General features: G+C 36.6%; 1 protein-coding gene across 2 annotated transcripts in view; it reads right to left on the reverse strand.

The window, feature by feature from the left end:
- The window catches only part of CTNNA3 (catenin alpha 3), a gene marked incomplete at both ends in the record, with an annotated part of 1,359,521 nt that overhangs the window by 132,786 nt on the left and 1,205,013 nt on the right, over positions 1-21,722 (reverse strand). For both annotated transcript variants that reach the window (XM_080937546.1, XM_080937545.1), the window contains one exon: positions 19,583-19,675. In XM_080937546.1, coding sequence (XP_080793672.1) covers positions 19,583-19,675 — 93 coding nt within the window. The remainder of the gene's footprint in view (positions 1-19,582; positions 19,676-21,722) is intronic.

Raw genomic sequence — 21,722 nt, forward strand, 5'->3', positions numbered from 1 at the left:
GAAAAAGTAACTAACACAGATAACTTTTCTGTAGAGAAGGACTGTTGCTATGATTAACTTGACTATGTGGTTATTGCATCTTACCAACCGCTTTGCAAAGGAATGTGAGAGTATAGAACTTCAGCTTAGAAATTCCCAAAGTCTTTAGAATGCTCTCAGCAGAGTTAAGTGGGCAATTATGGTGGAAGTTAAGAAGATCAGCACGCAAAAGAAATACAAACAGTAAGAAAATGGACCATGAGTTTTCAGATGATGAAAAGGACATTAGTGGGGTATGGTAGAGGTCAGTGAGCTCATTTTAGCAAAGAATCTAAAGTACTAATCTTGTGTCATAGACCTTAATGAGACTGAACATGACTAACAGATTAATTAATACATTTGGTAGGAAATTTTTGAGACATATGGCATTCATGCTCTTATACATCTAATACATGAAGAACAATAAGAAAAGTGTTCAGTTTGATGAAAGGAAAGGAGTGTGATTAATATGAAAGTCACAGAGAAGGTGAGTTCATCATATCTATAATTCCTAAAGACATTAGTGCCACCAAAGAAAAGATAAGTGCTCTGGACAGGGAGAACAGAAAAGGTGATGTGAAGGATATCACACTTTCAAACACTGTTCTATTTTATGAAGATGCAAACTCATTTGAAATGGCAGAGTCTAAACTGAATGTATAGCCAATGGCATTTGCAGCTCAAACCAGCACCTTAGAAGAACATTTGCCTGGGGTCAACACACCAAGGCCAATTGGCAGAATGACTTAGCAATGGTGTCCACTATACTATTGACTTTAGAGAAATTGGTGGTGGTGGGAAGGGTGTTAGCTGTGGTGGTGGTGCCATCAGTGCCACACTGCTGCTGGTGGTGGTGGTGGTGGTGATGGTGGCAACAGTGCATTGCTCATGTTTTCTTGCTCTTTCAAGGAGTTATGAGGACTGGACGATAAGTAGCCGTGTCAGACTCAATGCAGAGATGCCCTCATAATCTACTGAATGAGGTTGTTGAAGGTAACGCCTAAGTTTCAATAGAGACATTCATATGCTGCAGGTACCACACTATAAAATGTTCTCCATGAAAGGCTGTAGGGATGTAGACAATGGCATCTTCTGCTACATATGCAACTGGAGCCATGATCTCTCCATGTGTGCTCATTGGTTCGTATTTAGTCCTTGGGAGCTCTGGGGGCATTAGCTAGTTGATATTGTTGTTCGTCCCATGGGGTTGCAAAACCTCTTAGCTCCTTCAGTCTTTTCTTTAGCTACTTTATTGGATGCCCATGCTCAGACTGATGGTCAACTGCAAGCATTCCCATCTGTATCTGTATGGCTCTGCAGATCCTCTGAGGAGGCATCCATATCTGCCAATAAGCACTTCTTGATATCAGCAATAGTGACTAAGTATGGTGGCTGCATATGAGATGGATCCCCAGGTGAGGCAGTCTCTAAATGATCTTTTAATGTTATAAGGACTTGTGGTTAGTATGTATCCCAGTTATCAAAAGACACTGCACTTACACTTTTGAAATGTTTTTAAATTGTGAAAAACTATGGAGAGTCTCACAGAATAGACTTTATATTATGGTATGCCTAGGAGCCTGTATAGGTAATGGGTTTTCAATGACTGCTCTTGATAATCAACTTATTAGGAATCAAAAAAAGTATGCAAAAAACCTCTGGGTATCTGTATGATGAAGTATTTAGATTAGGACAATTGAAGTAGGAAAAATATACCCTAATTCTGGTATCCTTCATTGGCTGTGGTCTTCAACTAAGTAAAATGCATGCCTTGATGTGAGCACAAACCTTCATTTATTTCTACTTTCTGATTACAGATAAAATCAGAACTGCTGTTCTAAGCTCTTGTAGATTATGAGGTAGAATGTAGCATCAAAATATGAGTCTAACTAAAACCTTCTTTCCTAAAGTGCATTTTTTCCAATGTTTTAATCATGACCATGAGGAAAGTAAGCAATAAAAGATGGAAGATTATACCCTTAAATTGATATTTTTAGGTATCAATTTGGTAAGGGGTAAATTAATGATGATTGAGATCAGGAACCAACACCACAGAAAGCATGATTCCAAAGGCAGACAGACATGTTTCTGAGTTTTTAGGCAGAATTAAATTGGGGAGATGTACCTGAAATGTGCCAAAACTGTTCCTTGGGATAGGTTCATAGATGAATAAAAATGAAGGAACAAAGCAGGAACTAGCCTTTGTGGTTCTCTTATGACTCAGATATAAGGTATTCAGGGCTGTCGGATGATCTATACACACTCAAACTTGAAATCAATTATTCCTTCTTCCCTTAAGTATGCACTTCTCATGTAATTGTTCCTAGCAATAAGGGAAGTGACTGAAAAACTCTCTTAGAACAAAAACAAAAAAAACCAACCAACCAAACAAACAAACAAACAAAACCCTGCTACCTAATTAATAAATCCTTGGCACTGACTGGCAATACCATTGCAATCCTTGAATGATAGTCTGAGATAATGATCTACCAGCTCCTGATCAGACCAGGATATTCTAAATCTACTAGTATAAAGAAACATGATCCTTCTTGTTTTCCTTTCCCACATACTGTCAAGACTGATGTTACCAGACTGAGAGCAGACTCAAGTAATTTGATCTCTGCCCTACCTGGGATGATCCCTTTGTAAACAAAATTCCTTCCTTAATTTTAACACTGCTCTCTGCCATAGATGTCAAGCTTGGGTTCTTGATATTCCCTGGAACCCCCAGCAAAACAAGGATATTGTATTCTGAGAGAATTCTTATTATCTATCACATATATTATAACTGTGTCAATGAGAAGAAATCATTCCAAAGTTTGGTAGAGGTCTGCGCCCACTAGGCAGTAGTGAGGATTTCACATATGAAGGCCATATAATAGCATTTATATTTATTTCCAAGTATCATTATGAATAATTTTATAGAAAATTTAGAATCTTTAACTTTGGAAAAAAGAATCTACATAAACAGAATTTATAAATACCAATACTTCTTAAGTATAAAAACAGATAAATGTAAGCTTATGTCACAAAACTTATCACCCTAAAAGCACTATTCTCCTGGGCATTATACCTTGTTTTAGACTAAAATACTATTCGGTAACTATAATTTTAATAACAAAAGTAGAAAATATAGTAGGTGATTTTTCCATTTTTAAAGGTATATTTTTATTTGTGAATGGTGCATGGGTGTATCCAACATGTATGCTGGTGATCAAAGAAGCCAGAATAGGATGTCAGACACCCTCACACTGAGACAAAAAGACATTTCTGAACTATTTAATTTGGATGTTGGACACTGAACCCAGGTCCTTTTCAAGAGCAACAAGTGCTATTAATTGGTAGCTATTGCTCTTCTTTGTGCTTTTAAAAATAAGTATTTGTATTGGCATTAATCATTTCTAAAAGGATGGGCTAAGGACAAGATATTAAAGTGATTATCACCAATTATTTTTTATGTAGAACTTCCCAATAATCAATGCAGGATAAAATTTATTCATTTTAATAAAGATTCATTATTTTGAAATGAGAATATATTAAAATACTTAATAACAATCTCTCCTAGACTAAAATTTCAGGAAACACTTATTTAAACCACCTAGTGTGAGAAGTTATGGATCAAGAGAACATAATGTTTTAAAGTATTCTCTATAAAATTGTATGTACTGACTCATAAAATGAAAAAAAAAAGGATGACATTTGATTTTAAATCAAGTAAGAAATTTACATGAAACAAAAAAGAAGCTGAGTCTAGTGATGGTTATTCCCAAACAAGCAAACAAGAAAATGTAAACTGGGGTCCTTCTGAAAAAGCTTTTGTTTCTTTTGGAAAATGGAATGATGTGGGTTGAGACAGGAAGTTATTGCACTTTAACAACCCTTTACTATTAACGTTTGTAACTGGCCTAATGTTTTCCCATGGGGGAATGTATCGAATCACCAAGTTAGAAAAATCTAGTTTTCGCCAATTGTAAAGCTAAGCTAAAAGGCTGAAGAGCCATAGGAAAAATTGCTGCCTACCTACCTGATGTTTGCACCGGTATAACTGGTAAGTATATTGAGTTGTAGCTTTCCCTTTGTTCTGTGAAGATATGAAAAACCTCTTCATCAGTTGAACATCTTATTCAGTGTATACTATGTCTCCGTTTCCACCTATGGTTAATATTTGGCTTATAATAAGCATTTTTGAAAAGATTTGTTATTTAATTTTTAAAGACTGGTGTAATCATATGGCCCAGGCTGACCTCAAACTCACTGTATAGATCTGGTTAAATTTGAACTAGAGGTCCTCCAGCTTTAGTATCTTGAGTACATTTATTTTATTAATTTTCTTTTAAAGAATATTTTCTATTTTACCTAGCCGATAAATACCAGTTTAGACCACTTTTGAGCAGTTATTTTTGTTAGGTCCGAGGTGCATTCCCCATTATGACAATATTGGTAACAATGTCCTAAACAGAAGAATTACAACCAGGTAAACAGGAGGATTGGGAACAGGTAAACAAAAGCCTAAAGTCTGGTTTCTGTTTACCAGGAAAAATACTACATCTTTAATCTACCCCCAAGGTCAACTACATAATCAAACACATATAGTTTCTAGTCAACCTGAACAGTCTATATTCACTCAAAAATCCCACCCTGATGACTGTCACATAAAATCCACTTGCCCTCTCTGCCATTTGCTTGTCTCTGTCCACAGGGAAGTAGTAGCCTTAGCGGTGAATTCCCAGTAACCTTTCTTTCTACCCACAGGGAGATATACTTCAGTGATTTCACAGCATCCTCCCTTACATTTGCATCATTAAGTCAACTGGCACTAAGGTAGAGAGAAAACTTTGTGGAAAAAAGTTGAGTTCCTCTTCCAGATTTCAAGAACTGAAAAATCAAGAAAGTAGAAGGCAGACCATGAAGACATAGAAAAGAACATACATTCAGCCTCAAGAAAAACACTATTTTATAGAATGCTCAAGATCATGAGAGGATATGAACAGAGAATTCGGAATCTCATTGTATGGTATAGAATAAAGACAGAATTTGACAGAACTGAACAGCTCATGAAAAAGAAATTTAGTTAAGCATAGAAGAAATATACCTCCACACAATGAAAGCCAGGTCTTAAAAGCTGCAGTTGACTTAAGAATGACCAAACCCTTTTCCTCTAAGACTAGAAAAAAGAAATGGATGGGCATTCTTACTGCTTTAATTTAATACAGACCTGGAATTCTGTACAGAGGAGTGAGAGAAGAGAAAGAAATAGCACTGAAGTAGAATAAATAGATAAATTTGTCACAGTATGTTAACAATATTACATACAGAAAAAGAGTTTAAACTACTCCCTAAAATACTGTTAGGATTGACAGATCAGTTTATTAAACTTACAGAATACAAAGCCAAAATGTGGATTCAATACTGTATCTTATAACAACAACCTATCCAAAAAAAAAAAAAAAGATTTGGAGAGGTGCTAGAGAAATGTTTTAGTGGTTCACAGTATTGGCTGCCATTCCAGAAAATCCAAGTTTGATTCTCAGCATCCTCACAATGGCTAGCAAATATAATTCATGGAATTAGACTCCCTTTTCTAGATTCTGTAGTCTCAGTATAAATTGTGGTATCCCAAAACAAATGTGAGCAGAACACTCATATATACCTCAGATAGATCCTCTAAAATTTATGTGTAATTGGCAACAGTTGTCAACTAACCAAACTCATACTGAGCCAAAAGTACAAGGTGATCCATGTTTCAGGACTTGCATGGCAGGGACATGTGGCTCTCCATGGGTTTTAGCATGGTTTAAACGTCTGTTTTAGGATAGTCAGGCAGTGTTCATAAAAAAAATAAAAATAAAGAAAAATCATACAAAAACAAAATAAAAAATGTATACATTATACTGTCCAACCTCAAACTCAATCACAACCCTATCATAAAAAGCAGCATAAATCAAGTATAACAAGGAACACACTGACTAATGAGTGACAGAGATATCGGAGAAAGTAGCTCATATTTATTTCAGCCAATTTTTGGCATAAATGTCTATCTTACAAATGGAGAAAGAAAAACAGATATTCCTTGGAATAATCCTGTTGTGAAAACTAGATATACACAAATCACAGAATGTCCTTTTAACTAATACTATATGCAAAGATCTAATGAAAATAAAGAGTAAAGGATAGTTCCTGATGTGAAGAAGCGTAGCAGTTGAGGTGGTGGTGGGATGGTCCGGTGGGTAAAGGGTATGTAACACATGACTCAGAGTTAGAATTTTGACCCCCACACATTAATGTCATGCTGGCAATGTAGCCCAGGTGCAACTCTGGCACTTTAGAACTGAGACAGGAAATTCCTAGAACAAGCTTAGCTAACGGGATCAGTGAACTCAAAGTTAAGTGAAAGACCCTGTGTCAATTAAGTATCTTGTACAGAAATTCAGAACTTGACACGCAGTGTCCAACTCTAGCCTTGATATACACATGCAAACAAGTATGTATAAACCTGCATACATATACACATGTGTGCTGACCTACATGTACAACATACATATATGTATCAAATTTTTCATTAAAGTGTAAATATATATATATATATATATATATATATATATATATATATATATATAAGTGTTCTAGTATAAAAGGCATAATGCCTGAAATTTGTTCATACAAAGGGTTATTAAATATGAATACCAAAGCACAAGCCAACAACCATAAAAACAAAAACGATTGAAGAAAATTAAAGGGCTCCACATTGCAAGGAGAAAATAAGCAATAATTCATAGTTCGGGAAAAATATTTGCCAACAACACATGATAAAGAATGAATAATCTTAGGACAAAAAGCTTAATAGAAAAAAAAATAATGAAGGTTTTAGACATTTCCCAGGAGAAGGCAAACAAGTATCCAAGAGTTACATGAAAATTTTATAAGAAGACATATAAAAACGTGATGATTTTATTGGCCCTCAGTGAAATTCTGTGGCGATGACCTATCACCTTACCACTGTTCAAATGACTCTTATCAGAGAGGTTATAGGCAGGATTGTAGAGAAACTCAATTGGAATGAAAACTAATGAAGTATATATATAAAAAAAAAAAAAAAAAAAACAATGGAATTTCCTCAGAAAAGGAATAACGGTGTTAATATATCACATATAGTCTTGCTTCTGGATATTTGTATAAAATAATTAAACTCATTTACCCACAAGCCATCTCTATCCCCATGTCCACTGTTGCCTTATTCATTAGTGCTGAGGTATGGGATAAGGTGTACCTTCTGAAATAAATGCAACATACGTACTTACACTGTGGAATGCTATTTAAAAGAAGGAAATTCTGTCACCTGCAACAAATTGACCAAAGCTAATACTGAAATGCCAAATAATCTTGATTTAACAAAAAGTCTAAACTGGAGCTCCCCCAGAAGTTCAGAAGAGAATCATGCTCACTAGAGGTATGGAGAGTTATTGGTTGACACAGAGGAGATGTTGCAGATTCGTGGGTCTTATACAGCAAGGAATGAAAAGGAACATGAAGGGTTTGGGAAGGTATCAATTGTTACCGATGGTCCCTGGCATAAGTTGTAAGTAGTCATTCCGCATTTTAGAGCAAGATTTATATAGCTCATGTAAATCATTAGGAAGCAATGATCTGCTTATACTGTCAACTCAAGGTGCTGGAAACTGGAGTTCTTTTAAAACAAGACACCTCAGGAGGAAGCCAAATGCCTAATAAGAAACAATATAAAATGGGGATGGATGTTTTTATTTTATAGGTGAGTTGAGAAAGTTCACTGTAGGGGTCAAATCATGCATAACAGAAATCTATTACTTTCTGTTTTTAGTCAGAAGACAAAGAGCAGATAGAAAGTGAAACTACTAAATAATCTGAGTCTTGTTCCAGGTACTCAATTCATCCAGCAAGAGTTACATGTCCTAAAGGTATTTCATAGCCTTCCAAAACAGCGCCACCTGCTGGACAGCACCAAGGGTTGAAACACATGAACCTATGGGGGACATTTCACTTTTGAATGAGTACAACAGCCTTCATAGGTTGAAATATGTGGGACACACACACACACACACACACACACACACACACACACACACACACACGGTCCAGGACTTTTCCTTAGTGTTGATACAACACACTCTTTATAATTCTAAATTATTTCTTTGCCTCTTTGAGAAATATTCTTAAAAGCGTGTCTATTTTTATAGCATATAAATGTCCTTTTCTGGAAGGCAGGAACCATTTATTTGAAAGCCAGATAAGCCAGATTCTGTCCCATTTCCCCAGTTTTTCGGAAGAGAAGGAACCTAACTTCAAAAAAAACATTTTGTCATGGAAAGACTTTACTATAAGTTGACTATCACTGGTAGTCAAGCTGATTATCAGTAGAAATACTGGACTTCTACAATTTCATCTCTGAAAAAAAAACCTCAGGTCATTTTTGTTTGTTTGGTTGGTTGGCTGGCTGTTGTTGTTTTAATGCAAAATGGAGCACAGACTTTATTCTGACCTCAGTTTCCTATCACAGTAGCCTAAGCCAAAATCTTTCCTGATGCAAGTTCTTAATAGTAGATATTGTAGAAATAATAGATAAGTCTAGAAAATCTAAATAAATTAGAAAAACCAGAATGTATTTTATGACAAAATATGGAAGAACTAAAAACATTAGTCTTAGATTTAGAACAGAGTTTGTTGAATTTTCAAAATTATCCAAAGATATATATATTGAGTAAGTTTGTGGGGGTAAATTGAGGTGGTTAACCTCGAAAATGGTGAATGTTATATATGCCTGCAAGCTCTCCATTACAGGAAGCAGGCAGGCCTATCTTTATGTGAAGGCAAGCTCATGGCCAGCAATGGAGCATGTCTCTAAACTAGAAGCTGAATGCCACCTGAGGAGGTTGCCACTGAACCACAAGCACATTCATCATGAATGCATACAACTGCACACATGCAAAGACCCACACGCTTATGAACATGCAAGCAAATGTATGTACATGTACATAAACAAGAAATCCAAGGGCAAAAAATACAATTTTTTTAAAAAATAGATTGATTGCCAGGAGTGAAACTGAGATGAAAGAAACTCATGATCAGGAAGGTCGCAGTGCTCTGTGGAAGGGCTGCTGTATCATGTAATTTTAACCAGGTCTCCTTGCACTGTTTTTCATAATAACCCAAGCCAAATTATATCATGAAGAAGGTAATGAGGTCACATCTCTTCATATGCTGTATGGTAATTCAGTATACATTTATTACTGGAAGCATATTTAGATAATAAATAGGGATTATTAAAAAACATTCCATTCTCTATTTTCAATAAACCACCCATCTGTGGTTGTCCTTTTTTCATACTCCCATAGTGGAGAACATTCAGTTAATTGCCTGTAGACAAGCAGTAATAGGCAGTTATTTCTATGGCCAACATGAAATTGCAGTGAATATGGGTAGTTTTTTTTTTTTTTAACTCACCAAGAATCATTTTAAGATTTGATATGCTCCAATTCATTTGATGCTGTTGACATTTTGAGGTTGCGTCCAGTAACCTAGGCAACTGTTCTCATCCCTCTTCTAATTTGCTTCTATTTATAGAGCCGATATAGACTCAACGGCCGCAGAGATATTTTGTTAGAGCAGAGTGGCCTTACAAGCTATAAAATCCTCCTGGGCAAATAATAAATATATGATAAATTCGCAAATATGTTTATTTGAGCTGTAATTTATATGGTTCATGAGCCCTTTTAAAAGTGTCAGGACTTCATGCCGAAAGATGAAGTAACAGTAGTTGAAATTAAAAATGGAACTGTAAAAATTGTACACAAACAGTTCCAGCAATTAGAGATTACAGCTTCAGATACATTCACAAAAAGAACTCAGTCCTTATCAGGTATTATTGAGTAAGTCCCATTTTACCAACCCTCATTTGGAAGCCACTGGGATCTGGTTTAATTGTGGATGACAGGGCCAAATTAAAGCTTTGCTTGCTTTTAAGCTGTGTACGTGAAGGGAAGAAACACTGGGCACATCTTGGGTTAAGACAGAAAAAAAGGGTAATTTCTAAATGTTTACTTGGAAAAACTGTCTCCAACATGACATTAGGATGTGATTTCCAGTTTCTTCCCTATAACCAGTATGTATAATTAAAAAAAAAAAAATGGATTCAGTTTCGGTAAAACTTTGAGGTGTTTGAGATTACCAGCAAAAGACTTTTCTGTGTATATTAAAGGTCAAAACCAAATTTGTAAGGTTGTACAGTTACCAAATCTCCTGCCTTTAAGAAAATTTGGATTGAGGAACCCAGGAAGGATAGAGGCAAGAAGATCAACAGGAGTCAGTTAACCTAGACCTTTGCTGGCTTCCAGAGATTGAGTCACCAATGAAAGAACATACAATGGATGGAACTAGACCCCTGCACATATGTGGCAGATGTACAGCTTGGTCTTCATGTGGGTCCTGAACACCTGGAGCAGGGTCTTACTATGACTCTATTAACTGCCTGTAGATCCTGCTCCACTAGTTGGGCTGCCTTGTCTGCTTCAGTGAAAATAGGATGTACCTAGCCCTGCAGTAATTTGAGGTGCCAGAGAAGGTTAGTGTACTGCCTGGTTTTGTGTGTCAACTTGGCACAAACTGGAATTATCACAGAGATTACCAAAGGAACCTCAGTTGAGGAAATGCCTCCATGAGATCCAGATGTAAGGCATTTTCTCAACTAGTGATCAAGGGGAGAGGGTCCAGCCCATTGTGGGTGGTGCCATCCCTGGGCTGGTAGACCTGGGTTCTATAAGAAAGCAGGCTGAGACAGCCAGGGGGAGCAAGCCAGTAAGTGACATCCCTCCATGTCCGCTGCATCACCTCCTGCTTCCTGACATGCTTGAATTCCAGTCCTGACTTCCTTTGGTGATGAACAGCAATGTGGAAGTGTAAGCATAAACCCTTTCCTCCCCAACTTGCTTCTTGGTCATGATATTTTGTGCAGAAATACAAACCATGACTAAGACAGTTGGTATCCAGGGGTGGGGATTCCCCTTCTCAGAGGTGAAAAAGAGAGGGTAAGGAAGGAAGAAATGCTCTGGTGGGGGGCTATGAAGAGAGGAGGGACTGCAATCTGGATGTAAAGTGAAGAAATAAGAAAACAATGGCAGATAAGGAAAAGATCTTTACCAACCCCACATCTGATAGAGGCCTAATATCTAATATATACAAAGAACTCAAGAAGTTAGACTCCAGAGAATCAAACAATCCTATGGAAAAAAAAATGAGGTACAGAGCTAAACAAAAAGTTTTCAATTGAGGAATATCAAATGGCTGAGAAGCATCTAAGGAAGTGCTTGACGTCCCTAGTCATCAGGGAAATGCAAATCAAAACGACTCTGAGATTCTACCTCACTTCAGTCAGAATGGCTAAGATCAAGAACTCAAATGATAGCAGATGCTGGTGTGGATGTGGTGAAAGAGGAACACTCATCCATTGTTGGTGGGGTTGTAAGCTGGTTACAACCACTCTAGAAATCAGTCTGGTGGTTCCTCAGAAAATTGGATATAGTGCTACCTGAAGACCTAGTTATTCCACTTCTGGTCATATACCCCAGAGATGCTTCAACATACAATAAGGACACATGCACCACAATTTTCATAGCAGCCCTATTTATAATAGCTAGAAGCTGGAAAGAACCCAGATATTCTTCAGTAGATGAATGGATACAAAAATTGTGGTATATTTACACAATGGATTACTACTCAGCTATAGAAACAATGACTTTATGAAATTCCTAGGAAAATGTATGCATCTAGAGAATACCATCCTGAGTGAGATAACCCAGTCACAAAAGAACAGACATAATATGCAGTCACTGATAATTGGATACTAGCCCCAGAAAGCTCTGAATACCCCAAAAACAACTCACACGCCATATGAAGCTCAAGAAAAACAAAGTCCACAAAGTGAAAGCCTCAGTCCTCCTTAGGGGAAAAAAAGTGTATATCAACCTCTCAGTGTGTGGTACACTTGGACCTTCAATCATTAATAATCCAAGAGCTAAGAATATAGCCTTGTGGCAATTTTTGGCATTTGATGATCATTATGTTTAATCTATACACACCAAGCAAACTCTAACTGTTTCCATGTTACATTCTGTTCTACATGTACTTTATGCTTATGGTAACTAGTAGGATTTCAATGCATGCTCTTGAACCTCTAAAAGAATTGTGAAAATTCTTTTAAAAATCTTTACATGTATTTTTCTTCTTTAAATAAATTTATAAGAAAAAAATAAATTACACTGATTTTCATCAAGTAACAAAATTAAATACTTATAGAAACATAATCTTAAAATTGCCAGCATTCCTACTCTTGCAACTTGGGGCTACTATTGGGTAGAATAAAAATTACTCAAGCACAGTGTGAAGTATTAATATCAATAAAGCTGACTTGAGAACTGAACTAATAGCATGATGGAGGAACAGATGGTGGAAGACATGGAATGTGTGGGCAGAGTAAGAGTGATTTACCTCTGATGTAAGATGGAGGAATAGCGAGCACATGTAATTTGAAATCTAAGAATTATTTATTTCTAGAAACTTCCATTTAAAAATTGACTATATTTTTACTGAAGGTCAATGAAACCCCAACAAGTGGAATTATGAAATATCATTGTAGTCTTATAATATCAGAAGAACATAAAATACAAATTGATAGAATATATCCTCTGTGGCAAGAACTGAATTAATTTCTCACCTTTATAGTTATTCTTAAAGCCTACATAAAATAGATACTGATATGACTTTACATGTGTGAAAACTGGGCATCAGAAACAGGAAATTTTAAACTCATGTGTTGTAAGTAATACAGCAAAGACTTGAATCTATTAATTGCTGTGTGACTCCAAACACCATACTTTTGACTTCTATGCTGATGCATTGCTAGAAGCTGAATCAGTCCTCCCTTCATTTTCACATCCTCTCTTTTAATTCACTTCTTTAAGCATTTCTAAATAAGTAGCTGTTGCCCAAGAATGTTTGAGGAAAATTTATTCCCTCAGCTGATCCCTTACTAATGCTGCAGAAATTTACTGAGACTCAGCTGCCTTTGTTGTCCCAATTGCAGAAGGTAAATCAGGGAAGTATTGAGAATTAGAGCTCTTGTTTTTCTGTCATTGAAACAAAACGTCAGATCAGTAGTCATCATAAGCAACATAAGCATGTTGCCTCTTATAAGTTCAGTGTTGAGAGAATTGAGTTTATTGTCCCACAAAATCTCCTGTTGTCCAACTCTATTTACCTAAAGCCCCATTCATCACAAGAAGGTAAGCTGCCACAGGGAATTGTGAGTGAGTGTGCATTGCCAGATAGATGCTGGATGTGGATTATCAAACTAATTTTCCAACTGTTAGAAAATCTATATTCCATGTGTGCTCAATTGTTGGTCATTTAGTCCATGGGAGTTCTGGAGGGTTTGGTTGGTTGGTAATGTTATTCTTCCCATGAGGTTGTAAACTTTTTCAGCTCCTTCAGTCCTTTCTCTAGTTCTTTCATGGGGTCCCCATGTTCAGTCTGATGCTTAGTTGCAATCTTCCTCAACTGTATCTGTATGACTCTGGCAGAGACTCTGAGGAGGCTTCCATATCTGGCTTCTGCATTAGCATCAGCAATAGTGCTTGGATTTGGTGGTTGTATATCGGGTGGATCCCCAGGTGGGCAGTCTCTGAATGATATTTTCTTCAATCCCTGCTCCTCTATTTGACACTGTATTTCTTCCTGTGAGTGTTTTGTTCTTCCTTCTAAGAAGGACGGAGGCATCCACATTCTGGCCTTTCTTCTTTTCTAGCATCAGTGGGAGAAGAGGCCTTTGGTCCAGTGAAGGCACATTTTCCCAGTATAGGAGAATTCCAAGGCACTGAGGTAGAGAGGGTGATTGGGAGAGCGAGCATGGAAGCAAGTGGAGGGGAGAGGAATGGGGCAGGGGAAAAGGAATAACATTTGAAATATAAAACCACAAAATACCCAATACAATTATAGTAAAAAAAGAAGATCTAACATTGGGACAATTAGAAATGTATAGGATTCATGTAGGAATAGAAAGTGGGAATTGTTGGATTCTTGGGAGAATAAATTGTATCAGGTGCTATTTTTCTGGAAGCTGTCTTATGAGAGGATGTTTCTGCTGAAGCAGACACATGAGAGGATGTTTTGCTGAGAACAGATCCACGTTGTTTTTTTGGGAAGCTGCCTGGAAAAATGGCACGTGATGTTTCGCTAGAGCAGACAGTTAGTGAGAATGCATGATGTTTGCAAAGGGTATGAACATGAAAGATGGCTGATAAGTATGTGTGGTGCTTGTTCACTTTGCAATTCTTCACTGGTCATCATTTGTCGTGACTTTGTAGAGAGAAATTTAGCAAAATAAAATTTCCGCATTTCTGGTAGTGTTCCAGTAGTGGCTTCCCGACACTCACTCAGACTCAGGCTGATTGGCAGAGCCTTGCAGTTTCTTCTGTATCAGACCGCCATTGCTGATTCATGAATGGTGTTTGTGAATGAATCGAACTAGTACTGTCAATTCCTGTGAACTGAACTGCTGATATCTTGAAAATACATATTGGATTCACACCAAAGAACTATTTCTAAGCAGGTCCACATCCTTCTTTGCCCTGTTAACCTTTCCTCCTTACTATGTCTGGTAGGTAGTGGGCTAAAAGGGAGGTTAAATCATTATGTACATTTATTAAAGTAGGTTTAACAAAGCAAGGCTGTTGTGATAAATAAAAAGTGGTAACCTTTTATCCTGCATTAGTGCTGGCACCAGTAGGGCCACATGGCACTGCAGTATATCTTTATCTCAGTGGTTCCACATTGCCCCCAAGTATTGGCAGACATGACTTCCTCTGACCCAGGTGGTCTTCTCTATCCAAGCTGGCTGCTTTTGACCCAGGTGGTTTATGATCATGACATGATCTTTGGTTCCATAAATCATTTTCCCAGGAAGAGAGTTGTAATATATATTCAATACTAAGTCTTTAGAGCTCTAATCTCCATCATGAGTATGCTGTTCTAGAAAATGTGTGCATGAGAGCAGAAAACCTGCGATTTTTGACACAATCAGCATGACTGTCATAAACTATTTAAATTCTTCAAATCTCATTCTTTACTTTCCAAAATTAAAGAGAGAAAAATAATAAACACTAATGTCAAGTTTTTTTGTTAATAGACCTAAATTTAAACTTAAAAATGCGATGTGAACTACAGTGCATTAGTCAATACTCAGAACTGCTTATAGAAAAATATGACTTAGCCTGAGTGCAGCCGAATCTTAAGGTATATTCACAAAGGTTTACTATCATAAATTTAGGATGTACGTGTTGCAGTAAATATTAAAATGATCCACCAACCCTTGCTTTGACCAGCATCAGTAGAGCCATATGGCATCAGCAGAGTATATTATCTCAGTAGTGACTGGTTCCAGTGTGGCACCTCACCATGTTGCCCCCAGGTACTCTCTGACCCTGGTGGTCCCTCCCACATTAGTTCTGGCACCAGTGGGCCACATAGAAGTAACATTATATTTATCTCATTGGCGGCTGCCCTCTGGTTAGTCTCTCTCCTGGCAGAGGGTCAGCTGCAAACTCTGCCCATGCTCCAAGCAGCCTGACAAATTTAAAACTCCAGAAACTTGTAATTTAACAATAGTTTTACCTCAGATTTTCTCAGTAAATTTTACACTCCACAAACATCAACGCCAAAAACTCAGAGCCAAGTGATATCATGTAATTCGAGCATCCAGACAAGGCAAATCATCCTTTGCAAATCCATCACTTATAAAATATTCATATCTACTTGTAGCTATGCAGAGCCACACAGAGACAGTTCATTCTTGTCTTCCTCCAACTTGCCCCTCCTCTTCTGCTGCTTCCCTCACACATTTTAAAACTTTGTTCCCACCTACCCTTTTTTTTCCTAGTCCAGTGACAGGCCTTGTTTTATCTTATGCCTGCCTTTACCTGCATAAAGACAACAACCTACACGTAAGTTTATCATAAGCCTTAAGAAAAATCCATTTTCTTGCCTCATTCATTTTGAAACTATACGATTTTTTCTAACTCTATATTATTTTTGATTAAATCATGAACATAATTCACAATAAGCTCTGTGAACAATTCTTTGTAAATCTATTACACAGCCAAGCTCCTGTACCACTGTGGACCTGTTCAGTAGATATAATCACACCATTGTTCCAAAGAATTCCCATGCTCAATATTGAGAAAATCATGTTTGCTTGGTTCTCCAATTGCCACTTCATAAGGCAAGCACTGTTGGTCATTTAAATATTTGTCCCTCATTGTCTGAAGACTCTGAATCATTATTTTTAGTTACAGACCTTTACAATACCCAATGGCATTTACAGCTGATGACAGTTCTAACAGATGATGTTGAGTCAAAGTTACTAGGAGTGAAACACAAAAACAAAATGATAATAAATAACTGTCACTCAGTGCCTAAGCAGTGTCTGAAATTGGTTCTACTACATGTCCAATATAACAGAGTGTGGATAATTTAAAAAGCAAAACAGATAAAAATGTTAAGTCATTCATCATGTGATAAACAGAAAGGAATCCAGATGCTCCACTTGCCAAAGATTATGAATTTAATGCAATGATGGTTTTTATGGAATTTCCCCAAAGTGTTGGTATTCACAGAGTGGATTTGAAGAAGCAATATAACAGGCACAAAAACAACAAAGTTTCTGAGGATAAAGTGAAAATATTATCTCAGACAAAAGTAAGGGACAAGGCATCACTATCTCAATAGAAGAAATTAAAAAGTTAGGGACATAAAATATCTCTCCAAGATTTTGACACTTTTTAAAACAATTTCTTAGATCTGGTCAGGTAATTTGTGTTAGAGACAAGCTTGTCCTAATCATTTTGGTTTCCATATCCTAATTTAAAGATAAAGTAAGCTATAATTAATTTACAAGATAGATATACACTAAAATATGTTGTTAGGGCTAAATTGTGTAGATTATAAAATAAGTAAATTTAAAAGTTTTATTTTTACTGTTTACAAGTAGATTTCATCATAGCAAGATGTCACTACTAGGACATCTTTGTTATTCTGAGTTTGTTTTTGTCTCTTATTCCCTTAGAAATATATCAGGTTTGCTCTTGGTACTTGTTCTTCATCTCTACACTAATACATAATTTATCCTAGCAGCTTTAGGTCTGAAGAAAAACTTGTGTGAACGATAAGTGAATGTCTAATTGTAAAAACTTTCTCCACTTATCAAAAAAGTTACTGTTGTGGTCTCAGTGAGGGTAAGTTCATAAGCTCATGAGTTTGAATGCTTAGTCACCAAGGAGTAGAATTGTTTGAGACAGATTATGTTGAGGTTTGGTCTTTTGCTATGTATAGTAGTGCTAAATACTGAACCCCAAGATCCGGTTGTCTCAGAGATGAGGGAATCCTCATATACACCAAGTGGTGCTATATAACCTTACCCTTTAATTTATAACTATTGGTTGAATAAAGATGCATACAGCCTATAGATGGGCAAAAGAGAGGTAGGCAAGGTTTTTGTTCCTAGACTTGGCATCTGAGGCAGGACCACAGAAAAGGAGGGAGCAGGTAAAGAAGACATCATGGAGTAAGTGAGTTATGAAACTGTGGCCATGCGGTCTGGCTAATTGGAGTTAAGAGCATCCCAGATATAACATAGAAAGTTATAACTCAGGGTAATTGATAGGTAAGTAGACATAATATCTTAGAGAGAAGACATCTCTCCAGCCCTAGTGCTTATAAGGGTTATTATAAATATAAAGGTGTTGTGTCTTCTATCTGGAAATTGAATGATTGAAGTGGGGTAGAAACCCCTGATTAATATTAGTTATTTCCACAACAGGATTATAATTATTTAGAAGTGTGGCCAAACAAATTTTATCAAGCCATACATTACTGTAGATGTTTAAACTCATCATTTCCCAAGGAACTCAAAAGGTGAAGAATCAGTCTGAGGAATTTAAATACCAGACCCCAAGAAGTATAAGTAGAGATATATGATTCATAACCATTAAGCATTTTTCCCCAAAGGAATTTCATATCATAATTACAGGAAAGAATCAGGAAGAGTTAAAAAGAATATCTGAGTCATTTGGAATATTCAGAGTGGAAAATAAAGTCACAAAAGTGTGCATTAGGTCAAATAGAACTTTGCTCCCAGCAGATCAGACAGACACCTTGGCTGAGGTGAGGTTCTCACACAGATTCAATAAAGAGAAAGTAGATTGATTTAGAACTTTACACTATTGGAAGAAATTCCACAATGTAGAGAAATTTTTGAATGATCCTAAGAATATAAGCAATCCTATGAAAGACCCAACAGGGTTCATCTAACTGGGTCATAACCAGGACACAGAATAAATATGAGTAAACAGAAATAAGACAAGTTTTGCCATTTCATTATCAAGTTATAAGGCATAAAAAACACCCTCAAAAATATCATCTTATTTGAAGTTACCAAGGAAACGTGAAAACATATCATCTATCTGAAGTGTCTAAATCAAGGAATCATTGTCTGTGTGTATAAATCCTGAATGTAAAAACAGTCATGTTTATCCAAATGCAATATGTTTTTTCTATTAATGAAACTTTGTTATAGCAATGGCTTGTCAGCCTTGAGACCTATCTTGATCCCAGTGATACAGTCATACTCCACCAGCTACTGGAGCAGAGTTTACCAGCAGCAAAACACATTTCTTCTTTATTGCCACTTTTTGTCGTGACATCTTAATAATGATGAAAGCTAGATTTGAGGAAAATCAGACATAGATATTATGTGTTCTAGACAGTTCCTGGTATGAATTATTTCTAAGCAAATTAACAAACCAAGTAGCCTGTAGAAATCCTAATCTCAACATGGAGGCTCCACCAATACTTTCTGACTATGAAAAGTGCTGTTTATTTTCAGAAAAATATACTCAGAAAAAACAGACTCATATGCTACCTTTTCCACAAAAGTTGGAGTAGTCTCTCTCTCTTTTCTCCTCTTTCTCTCTTTCTCTCTCTCTCTCTCTCTCTCTCTCTCTCTCTCTCTCTCTCTCTCTCTCTCTCTCTCTCTCTCCTCTCTCTCCTCTCTCTCTCTCTGTGTGTGTGTGTGTGTGTGTGTGTTTTGAGGGAAATACAGAAGATAGGGCTGAAGACAAGTAAAAAGGCCCCATTACAGACTCAATAGGAGATCTTGTTTCCTATCTTTTCAGACTATATTTCCAAAATCCTGCATCCTATTCTCTGCACTAAACAAACATGTATGAATTTCACTTTCATATTCAACATGACTTATACAAAATCAGTAGCAGCCTGGAATGATTTCCTACCTACACATTAGAGCCCTCACTCTGACTCCTCAAGACAGAGAAAATACTGTCTTAGCCTTCCACTCCTCAGTCTGACGCTTTTCTCTTTGTGTTTCAGAAAGTCAGATCTAGATCCAACTGTTTCATGCACAAAAAGCTTCCTGGATGGAAGGGGACTACCCACCGCGGAGAGATGTCCTCAGTAGATGACTTACCCGATCCGTTTTCCCTTCTGTCTGAATGCTGGTATGACTACGGACCTCATGGTCATCTTCAAGGTCAGAAACATCCTCTAGTTCCTCTGGAGTCTGTGAAAAGAAGGCAAAGTATAGCTGCTGAGGCTAAAAAATGATGCCACCATGTTGAAAATAGTCGGTAGGACCTCAGAGACATGACCATTGAGTTGACATTTGATCTTGAAATACAACTCCAGCTACTTTTATAAAACTTCAACATCATAGATAAAAAGCAGAAACAACTCTACTGAGTAATACATATAAAATGCAGCAGACTAAGATTTGCTCATAAAGAGATGCCAAATAGCTATCCATGCTGTGAGGCAGATAAGCCTTGATTATATCATGCTACATGAGAGGTACCAATTACAAAGAGTTCATAGAACATGGAATGAAATATTTACAATATGTATATCTATTGGAAACAAATTTGATTATTTTATAGGAGAATAAAAATGCTATGACTTAAATGGATTTGGATCTTCCCTTTGGGATATTGACAGTTCTGGAATTAGATAAATGATGACCCTTATAGACAATATGAAAATGCTAAACATGTTGAATTTTTGCTTTAAAATGAAGAACTTCATTGTATATAAATTCATTCCAATAAATTTGGAGCAGAAGTAAAACTAAAGATCAGATGAAATTTTCTGTCATTGAAAAGCAATCTGACTCACCATTAAGACAATGAATACCAAGAACTAACATTTGTTTTAGTTTAAATAGTCGCAATCTTGTACTATGATGCATTTAATATAGAGCCATGGGGGGAAAATCCAGAAACAAAAAGTTTTATTTTTTCAAAATGAGGTTGAATACAGCCTTGAGATTGTATTAGTTATGTAGATGTGGCTACTAAAGGCTAGCCTTCTTATACCAATTCTATTTTTCTCTTGACCTTTGTTTATTATATAGTAATTTATATATTTCTGTAATTGTCCAGAGCCTTCCTTCACTTGGTACCAATTTGAAGATGAGGCAGGTGATTGTTAGCTGATATTTAGGGACAAAGTACCAATTTCCTTTTCACTATTGGCTCTGGATAATTGATCATTTCCTGCATTGTTATGCAACATGGTCTCTGATTGCAAACACTTTTAATGAGCACCCCCATTTGCAATAAGTTCCCCTCATTGCTTCATTGTATAATTCTTTACATTTATTTCATCTGTCTGCTAGATGATATAAATATTATCCATTCACTTGGACCTCCAAAATGTTCAGCTTTTGGTTAGTTGTACATAGATTATTTGCAGCTACAATAACAAATATCTTGGAGCAATTGATTCTCTTTCCCCAGTTACTAATAGTCTAAGTTCAACATCATACACCTTCTACAAACCTACACATTTCACTATTAGCCATTTGGTGTATTCTCACAGGAGTTTTGAGAAGACACATTTTCTTTTATCCTTGAGGCACTGGCTAAGTTCGCAGGCATAGGAATATATTTTGTGGAGCAAATCCTCTTTCTTGAGCCCCATTGCTTTTCATCAAGAGAACTGTCTGATGCCCCCACTGGGATCTTTTGGTGACAAATTTCTTTTGTTTATTACACGGGTCTCTCATTCTTCAGTGCAGCATAGTCTCACCATTCATTCCAATATTTAATCAAGCTCAAAGTAAAGCAAATTAACTGAAACTATGACTGCTTTCAGAAATCTCAACAACCAGTTTTGTTGCTGGCAGAGACAAAGACCTACCAATTACACCCACATACTTCTGTGCTTTCCTTTTCTGTAACATGGAACTAATATTTTTTCTTGCAAAGTCACCAAAATTGACCTCTTCTCTTCGTGAGCAAGATCAGTGGGAGAGCATTCCAAACACTTTCTGGCAACATTTCCTGCTCTGTATGGCAAGTGGTTGGAAGGCACTGTGAAATAAAACGTTAAACACATAGTGTAGCAGTTTAAATTAAGGGGGAAACTAAGAAATATTTCTTTAATCTCTCTTTGGGGTATGTGCTTAACTTTTGAAAGCCAATCGTGGAAATAATGAGATGCATTTTTACAGAAGGGAGGTTGAGGTAGTGGGTTACAATATATAACAATCTCTCAACAGTACAGTTCTTCTTAACTAGTGATTTTTACAAAGGCAAAAAGGTGGTGGCTGG

The sequence above is a fragment of the Micromys minutus genome, assembly GCF_963924665.1.
Source record: "Micromys minutus genome assembly, chromosome: 25".
NCBI lineage: Eukaryota > Metazoa > Chordata > Mammalia > Rodentia > Muridae > Micromys > Micromys minutus.